General features: G+C 40.5%; 1 protein-coding gene across 1 annotated transcript; it reads right to left on the bottom strand.

Moving 5' to 3' along the window:
- Nucleotides 1–5,463: 5,463 nt before the first annotated feature.
- On the bottom strand, nucleotides 5,464–8,859 carry irx5a (iroquois homeobox 5a). Its single transcript, XM_085352482.1, has 3 exons — nucleotides 8,236–8,859; nucleotides 6,922–7,327; nucleotides 5,464–6,261 (listed from the first exon to the last, which is right to left on the bottom strand). Exons 1-3 carry the CDS (start codon nucleotides 8,476–8,478, stop codon nucleotides 5,555–5,557), a joined length of 1,356 nt encoding a protein of 451 aa, XP_085208608.1. The 5' UTR covers nucleotides 8,479–8,859; the 3' UTR covers nucleotides 5,464–5,554.
- Between the last annotated feature and the right edge of the window lie 375 nt (nucleotides 8,860–9,234).

The raw sequence follows: 9,234 nt of genomic DNA, 5'->3' as shown, positions 1-9,234 counted from the left end.
AGCTTGGTGCCCCTCCTCCCTTGTGGACCCTGTGAAGTCACTGAAAGAAAACAGTTCATCAATCTCCTTCAAAAACATGAATATTGTGGAAAAAGAAGGCCTTATCATAAGTAGATAGACTCCCCTTTGGCTTCCATTAATAGTCCCTTCCATTACTTTTATTTAAGAATATCTTTAATATTTGATTGATAAAAACTTCTCAGTGAGATGGTACACTTTGTAAAATAGCAAGGTTTGACACAGAACACAAGCACTGGTGTTAGCTCACCTTTTTGACCAGAATGAGGGAGGAGCCATGTGAAGGTACAGACAGGACCTGTACTGAGTCACAGGAGGAAGAACCTGCCGGTGTCTCCACCTCCAGATTGGATGCACACACTTACTGCTCTGTGGCTGTGCATACCTGAGGGAGTTTGGCGTGAAGTACGATCTAAGTCTCTCTCTGTGTGTGTGTGTGTGTGTGTGTGTGTGTGTGTGTGTGTCACCATCACCTCCTCTAGGGCAGGGCAGACCCCCCTAGTGTGAGCACCAGTGAGCCCTTACATGGGCACTGAACACAGGCCCTTTGCAGTCAGAAGGTCAAAAGCTCACACCACACTGCTGTCAGAGCAGAGTGGTCAATGGCCAGGACCTGTTAAGGAGTTAAGGTGCTTTCAGAGAAGGGTATTTCACTGTATGCATGTATTTGGGTGGTCATTAATATAAATTAAAATTAGACAACTCTACATAACTGAAACATTACCCAGCACTTAATTTGAATGGGAACCTTTAAAAATTATTTTTTTTTTTGGGGGGGGGGGGGGGGGGGGGTAATCGACACATAATAATGCACCCATCTCTAAACACATTTTTTATATTTTCTACTGGAACTGAATCCTTTAGTTCTCCTTACCTGGACTGCTGGCCTCCAAAAACTTCATAGGTCATCACTCTTCCTTAATGTTTTTATAGATATGTTTTGTTAATATATGTGTGTGTGTGTGTGTGTGTGTGTGTGTGTGTGTGTGTGTGTGTGTGTGTGTGTGTGTGTAGCGGTGGGGGTGGGTCACTTTAAACATCTCACAGCTGAAAATTACACGTGTAATCTCTCCCAGAGGAGTTCTATAGAGAAATAGAAAAACAGTCCGTGAAGTGCACAAAAATAGTGGTAAATCACTCTCTGCCACCTTATCGGGGCCGCCTTGCCATGTGTTCAAAAGCGTTTTATAACTTCACTTAACATGAACGTTGGAAGTGTAAGAGGCTCGAGAGTGACGCGAATTTGAGGCTTTCAAAGGTGAGCAAATATGCGCTCACGAAAAAATGAAGTCGTTTCACAAGCAGTTAGTCCCACACACGGCCCATGTGAACCTCGTCGACTTCGGACTGATTCTGCAAGAGGCTAAAGCTGAAATATTATGTCCCTAATTAGCCTTCTCATAGAGGAAATCATGAGGATTAAATAGTCGTGAGCTTTTTTTGAACATCCCAAGAAAACGTTTTTTACACCTAAGGGAAAAAGAAAAACCGAATGCCCATTATGTTGTGACATGTTATGTAAGCATTACAACATAAAATAAATAAATAAAAACGTATTTTCTTTCTTTTAAGTATTATAGCAGCAAAATGAGGTTGCCACTGTGAGCTATTATAGGGTAAAGGGAGTTTGAAGAGGAAACGTGAGAATCCGGTGAAATAAGTGTTTTGCAGCCGTCTGCGAGTCACAGATAAGACCGCGTTTTCTTAAAAAAACCCAAACCAAAACAAAAAAAGTAAATAAAAAATAAAATAAAATAAAAACATCCTTTTATTTCAGCATTCTTTTAGACATTTGTATCTGGCAAAATTTGTGTTGCTAATCATACCCACTGCCACTAATCTGTGCAGGTCAAGTAAAGCGGGTGTCTATTTACACATTTGAGCTAAATTTGACCCCAGCTTTTATGTGTTGTATCAGTATGCTGTTTATAAGATGTACCGTTTGCTCAGTTGAGTAATCCTTCAGCGATATTGGGAATGTGTGTATCAACAGGTTTTGATTTCACCTTGTAGTCTGACATACAGTAGCATGTGATAGGCCTTCGCAGAACGGTCCAGTGGCAAGTGTGTAATCTGTTTGGGCCTCAGTGTCTTTGCCTCTGCAGCAAATCTCTTGCCAAACCGAGCAGCAGTTTCCAGCAGGTCCGTTCCAAATAGTGTCAAATTAAAGAAGGGTAAACTGATCTACACCAGATTATCCCAGAAACAGCATTCGATATACACGAAATTAAATGAAATTAAAGTTTTAAAAATACTTTACGTTAGTCTGTGCTGTAAAATTTCCCTACAGATTTTTTTTCTTTTAAAACTTTTATTTTATTTCGTTTTTTAACCTCCCTAAATATTCGACAAAAACTGGATATTTGGTAAACTGCTAAATTACGTGGATGTCCCTATGATAAACGTGCGCTCTTGGCTTCCCAGATAAGTACAGCAATGAAAAGCATGATACAAGGCCATAGATGCCAGACTCTCACTTCATTGCACCCCGCCATTCCCAAAAGTGTCGAAAACAAACAAGAAACCACCGTTTACTCTTGTTATTCATTAGACTTATAATAGCACTATTTTCAGTCACCAGTGAAAGTCTCCCTTATGACACTCAAGCACACACATAATATGCATAAATAAAACATAATGAGCGGCACATTTCAGGGTTACGTTTTTTTTATGACAAAGGATATAAAATGTCAGTTTCCCCCAGTCTATATATACATATATATATTTACTGTCGGTAATACAAAATTCTAATTACGCAATAATGCGATTTTAGACGCTTGGGTAAATAATGAATTCACTTCTTCTCGTCTAAACAGGAAAATTTAAGAGTTCGTTCAGTACATTTTAATTAGGGGTCAGTTGCTACCCTTAAAATAGATGTAAAGCCGCGGGCCTTTATTTTCGGTTTGGGCGGGAAAAAATACTTTAATTGATATGATGACGGTATGCGAAGACCGAAGTTTTTTTTTTCTCCCCTCAAAGCTGCTTTTAAACGCTCAACAACAACAAAGTCGGTGTGACTGCAAAGACCTTATCCAGCTCTTTCTCCCGTGTTTCTTCTCCTGTCGGATTATTTTCCCCATTTTCACACGTGGGAATGGTTTCACCCCTGCTTAGTATTCTCACATTGTAGCAATTCCAACAATGAACCGACACGCCATTCAAGTAGAGGGGTAAGCCAGGCAAAGTTGCAGAGCCTATCCTTCTAGGCTGCCATGCCTCTGATGAATGGCTGTAAATTCTGTGCTCTTCCTTCACCAGTCATAATTGATTGCATATATATACGTGTATAGCGTCATCACAGACGTTGGTTACACCCAAAAACACGCATATATATATATATATATATATATATATATATATATATATATATATATATATATATATATATATATTTTTTTTTTTTTTTTACAAACTTGCATCTTGCATAATCTTAAAGTATTTACCTATCTGCACAGATATTTTTTATGCCGCAGAAATACTGTTTATATTTTCCCCCTGAAACATTTCAGTCAGATTCAGTCAAATCTGAGAAAACGGCGCAATTTCTAATAAAACTCTACTACTCTCTTAGGGGACATTGCATGGGACAGTCCAGTCCTCCTGGGGTCAGCAAAGAGATAGAGAGAAAAAAAAACCTAATTATGCTATTTATCCGGCTGATGTGTCGCAATCACTGTTCACACACACTCTGTCAGATTAAAAATAGAAGGCCCGAATAGAGGACATTAAGGCTAAGGGAATTATATAAACCTCAGGGGAGATTTCAAACTGAAGAAGGGGAAAGTAAACTATAGCGATTAATGGCAGCCATAAACAAGAGCAGCCTGTCCCACCCTATTAGAGGTCAACAGTATCCCCAATAATAATGATAATAAAGGTAATTATACATATATTATACATATATGAAATAGGGCCTTCTTATGTTTGGTATAGAACCGTTCCAATACATGACAATAATAATAATATTAGTAATAATAATAATGATATAATCATCATCACAAAAAAATAACTTTTTCCTTCTTATTAAGTTATTTTTTTCTTCTACACAGTTCCATCTTTGATTTCAAAAAATTAAAAAAATGTTTGAAAAAATTGTATTGCATTTTATAAAAGTAATTTTTTTTCATTTGTGTTCTTAATGTCGTTTAGGTATGTATGCATGTATTATTATTGTTGTTGTTGTTGTTGTTGTCATTGTTATTTTTTGTATAGCCGCTTGCCAAATTTCCTTCAAATTAGCTATAATCCTTATAATAACTGTGACAATTGTATGTGGCCATTGGCTTCACTTCTTTTTTTCCCCTTTCTTTTTTCTTTTCCTTTTTATTCTTCCATCAGGCCATTTGATCGGGGATGGGTCTCTGTGACGGATTAGCCGAGTCCCCCCTGAAATTAGGAGCAAGTGTGACACCTACCTGCAGAAGTTGGAAGAGTTAGCGAGCAGTGCCTTGCTACAGGCTACACGCTATCATAATATCCTTCTGCATCTGCTGTGTGCATGACAGCATTTTCGCTTTACTTCAAACTAATGTTTCACATCTAACGCGCTATTAAAGAGGCTCTCCATTAATGATATATAATAGGGCAGTATGTTCTAAATGCATCGCCGCGTCCCTTTTAACAGCTTTGCCACGCCTTTGGAAAATAGCAATGAGGTCTAAATTTGGCATAAAATCGAGCTCATTACGGAGTTCACCACCTGATTGCTCTGCATAAAACACGGGAGGTAATTGGGTTAAATGAGTGGTCCTTGGTATTGTTATTATATATCAATGTCCACATTTAGAAGTCTGCTCAAAAAAAGGGGAAAAAAATGAGGCCTTGTGAGCATTTCCAAGAAAAGAAAAAAAGACACAAGTCTCAGATTAAACTGTAAGTGTTTTGCTCGAATCGTTCTTTTTTTTCATTCGTTGAAACTCTATGAAAATGTGCCAAAATAAAACGGCTCTTTATGTCAGATATTCCAACATCGTTTTTTTTTCCTTTTTCTTTTTTTTCTTCTTTTTTTGCAGGCCCCTTTTTTGTTTCAAGTTCGCCAGAGTTCTCATTGCCATGTTTTTTTTTTTTTAAATAATTACCGTTGAAACATCTGTCACGGTGATAAATTGAATTATATCTTCGCATAGATTAACTGACAGTTAAGCATTTTAGACACGTATCAGGGATTACCAACTGCACCCCCCCCCCCCCCCCCCCCCAAAATAATCGCTGCACAAATATATAGATATTTTTTATCCATAATTTACTTCAAAGATAGTGTGTTGTCCATTTTAAATACAAAAATGCTACATTAAATATACATGTTAGTCTTTAATACAAATAGACTCAGGCGGCTGCAGCGATTAAGACCATTCTTGTTACATTTTAAGATTAACCATTCAAAACTTTAAAAAAAAAAAAAAACGAGGATAAGCATTTACTCAGAAAATAACTGTTCTCAGAATTTGCTTCACCGTTGCTCTTTTTTCTTATCTTTTTTTTTAATGCAACCAAAATAAATAAATGTCCGTAGTGAGTGGAAAATATTCAGGTATTAAATGTTCGACATACCTTTCTTTAGTTCATAAGGGGATTCTTTACAAAGATCTACCTGCGTTTGGCCTCTGACTTTCTGGCTCTCCCTTACCAAAGCCTCAGCTCTATTTAACACAGTCTGGTTTAATCCATTGAAATGTGCCGTGGAGCCCGTGGTTACCGAGCCGTGGTTACTGTGAAGGTGTCCAAAACTGCCACCATAGTTCGTGTAGCCAGGGTAGAAAGCGGAGGTGTAGTACAGAGGCCTGGATAGGACTGTGCTGTTGGGGAGCGGGCACTGAGGGGATGATCGTGATGGAGAAGCGCTAGTGCCTATTACAGTGCTCTGACCCAAACCAGGGCAAGACTGTGACACCTCGCCGCTGCCCTTACACCTGTCTGAGGACGTGGCGATTTCCGCAAGGGACCAGAGTTTGGGTTTAGGAGCAGAGGGGGGCGAGTGGATAACAGAGGTCACGTTGCTGGTGACCGTACTCGATGCATGGCTCAAATCTGACGGCTTGTCTTGTTGCGCAAGCTGGTTCCCCCGGGGCATCGCTGAAGGAGACGACGTGGTTGGTTTCGCAGAATCCGGCAACAACTCTGTAGTCCGCTCCTCCTGGTCTTTTAACTCCGTGTCACTCAGAAGGTGATCCGTGTCTTTGCTATGGTTTTCTTCTTTAAATCTGTCACAGCCTATGTCCCCTGGGTTAAGAAGTTTGTGATCTAAAGCACACACACATACACACACACGCACACACACACACACACACACACACACACACACACAAGGAGACCACAGTTACTTCCAAATAAGCATTAAAATGTTCGTAAAACTCTAGCATGTGTTTCAGATGATTATCAAGCAATTAAACACAGATGCAAACTGAAAGTGGGTGTGCAAAAAAATATTTGGGTACCTTTGCACGTTTCTCTTGCAAATTATAATTGTGCTATAAAATGTTCTCATAAACATGTAAAAGCCTAAAAAGGAAAATGAACTCCCCCCCATAATTATGACTTATGAGTTTATTAAAGTCTGAGCATTCACTACACCGATTAAATGTATTTCAAGTATCAAAATAGCTTTTGCGATGATAAGAAGCGTTTGTACAACTGTAGCCGAATACCAGCTCAATTCACCGGCTGCAGCCTTTTTATGCAGTTAAAGATAAATTGACTGCTAAATACTTTGCGTCACCAGCAATTTCAGCCACTGAGAAGTCAAACGAGGGGAGTTCAAGGTGATTATTATTTAAAGCAATTGTCCCATTATAAATAATATACAACCATTAACCAGCAATCAATTTTGCACCCTGAGTGGAAAGACTGCGATGAAAAATTGATGATTTTTTTTTTGCCCCCTTTTTTTTCTGCACCACCGACCTGCTTCCGTGTCTGTGGAGTCTCCCTTATCTGTGGGCTTGTTTGGCTCGTCGTCGTCGTTTTTCTCCAGGTCGATATTTTCGTCCTCCTCCTCGTCCTCGCTCCGGTTCCGAGGAGTCCAGGTCATTTTGTTCTCCTTCTTTAGCCTCCTCCTGGCGTTGGCGAACCAGGTTGACACCTGGGTGAGGGTCATTTTGGTGATGATAGCCAGCATTATCTTTTCGCCCTTGGTAGGATAGGGATTTTTGCGGTGCTCGTTGAGCCAGGCCTTCAGGGTGGCGGTGGCGTCCCGGGTTGCATTTTTACGGTATGCTGGATCACCGTAAGGGTAGGTGCCCAAGGGTGCTGCGTAAGGATGGTATCCTATTGAGCCCGCCATGCCCGTAGTGTGGTCATAGGGAGAACTCTGTAATAAAAAACGAGAAAGTGTGCAAAAGTTCTGTTATTCTTTAAACTGCTGCAAAATACTTAGAAGGACTTGCGGCACACAAACGTAAACACACGTGCACGACTCCACACATAAACACGCGTACGAATGGTCACGCAAGCACATACTCGTAATCGTGCAAGGGTGCACTGGCTTTAATCCAGCGGTTCGAGTATGGAGTCAATGTTTATGGAATGGTTTTGAACTTAATTGGATATTTGAAATGGGATTCGTGCTTCGGTGTTATTTATTTACTTATTTTTATTCTATTTTAATTTTTGTTTTCTTCACGTTAACGCGATGTGATTATTGCTGTTGCTACTGAAATAGAACATTTTCCAAATAGAATAACATAAAAACATTATTCTTTTTCCTTGCCTGTTAAACAGCGATCAATCTTTAAGCAGTAGCAAATGGGCCTATAAAACAAATATGAATTACTTACGTGGTAAGAGATCGCTCACAGGGAATAGGAGACAATTAAATAAAATTGTTTTCAGCCTTTTTAGTTTTACTATTTAAGTTTTATATTTGGACCAACTAATGGACTTACAAGAAAGAAACGCAGCGATGTAAGCTGCCGTCCGTTTCGTTCGGTCAGGAGCTTAGAAGCTTCGGCAAGACATTGTCTAATCTATTAAAAACGACTATTAATTTCAAAGCCACAACAGTACACGACCTTTTTTAGATTAGTTACATTTACTCAGGAGTATCTTTTCTGGACATGAAAATCTCTACTTTTCTATCCACGTACTTTTCTGTGACGCACATTTCTTCTCAATGGCTTGATTCCGACTGCGCAACACACACCTAAGGGTTCTATAACGAGTTAATTCCCCTCGCTTTTGCTACCTATTAGACTGAATAATCACCTTTAGTGTACTCACCACATATGAGGTGAACGTGGCAGCTGCCGCCGCGTCTGCATTATATGGCAAGTGGGAGTTGTAGCCTGGCGAGGCGCTGGTGAACGCGGTAGATCCGGCATATGGCGCAAACGCAGATCCCGAAGAGGATCTCCCAAGTTCCTCGGTTCTGGGTCCCGATATAACACTGGTGCTGTACGCGGGGCACGAATACAGGGCTAATGAAGCGGACGGCTGGTACAAGTAGCCCTGAGGATATGCCATGCTGGAGTCTGGAGAGTATAAGCCACTTAACTTGTGCACTTTCCCCCCTTTATTTTCTCATGCGCTGATGTCGGAGCGCATAGAGCTGTATCTGCAGCCCGCTGTCTCCCCCCTTCTAAATGGCAATTGTCAAGGCAAAAAGTAATTTTTTAGATGAAAATAAGCTTGGATATTGGGTGGATTTTTTGGTCGCTGCCAGTCAGCCAGTCAGCCACTGTCCGCCGGAGGTTTGGTCTTGTTTTGTTTTCTGCTGCTCCCTTATCGGAGTTGAATCCTCGCTCTCATGCCCATGCAGAAGTTTTTATTATTATTTTTTTCTTTGCCAGTCGGACGGGGGCTTTGCTTGGGAAAATGTCCTGCCAAGATGCTAAGTTGGAAATTGAGGATCCTGACGCCTACTACGCTGCACTCTACGCTCCTCCTCTCGGGGTGTAGTCACAGAAGGAAAAGGCAAGCTTATGCTGGGTAACCACAACTCTGCCCAAACCCATGGTCTCTCTCTCTCTCTCTCTCTCTCTCCCTCTCTCTCTTCTCTCTAACACCCCCTCCTTTCCGTTGCATTAACTAACAACCCTTCTCATTCTCTATTTCTCTATTTTTTCTTCTTTAACAAGGCTTGTTGCTGTAAGTGCGCCTTGCAGCCCCCCCTTTGGATGGCGACACCATGCGAGTCTGTCAACTCCCAACTTTCTTCTTTTTCTTCCAAATAGGAAGCCGTCACTTTCACACTTGATCAATAACAAGTCGGCTGTTGTA

Source organism: Diplotaxodon limnothrissa, linkage group LG1, assembly GCF_057381915.1.
Source record: "Diplotaxodon limnothrissa isolate DT_005_m linkage group LG1, D_limnothrissa_male_GT1.1, whole genome shotgun sequence".
Lineage (NCBI taxonomy): Eukaryota > Metazoa > Chordata > Actinopteri > Cichliformes > Cichlidae > Diplotaxodon > Diplotaxodon limnothrissa.
The sequence above is the reverse complement of the archived record's forward strand: the minus strand, read 5'-3'. Positions and strand labels throughout refer to the sequence as shown.

What these genes read in the sequence shown, in the direction of transcription:
- irx5a (XM_085352482.1), bottom strand. Translation starts at nt 8,478, where the DNA reads ATGGCATATCCTCAGGGCTACTTGTACCAGCCGTCCGCTTCATTAGCC. An exon ending in CCACGTTCACCTCATATGTG is followed by an intron (nt 7,328 to 8,235) that starts GTGAGTACACTA and finishes TTTTTATTACAG; the next exon opens with AGTTCTCCCTATGACCACAC. An exon ending in CTCCACAGACACGGAAGCAG is followed by an intron (nt 6,262 to 6,921) that starts GTCGGTGGTGCA and finishes TGTGTGCTTTAG; the next exon opens with ATCACAAACTTCTTAACCCA.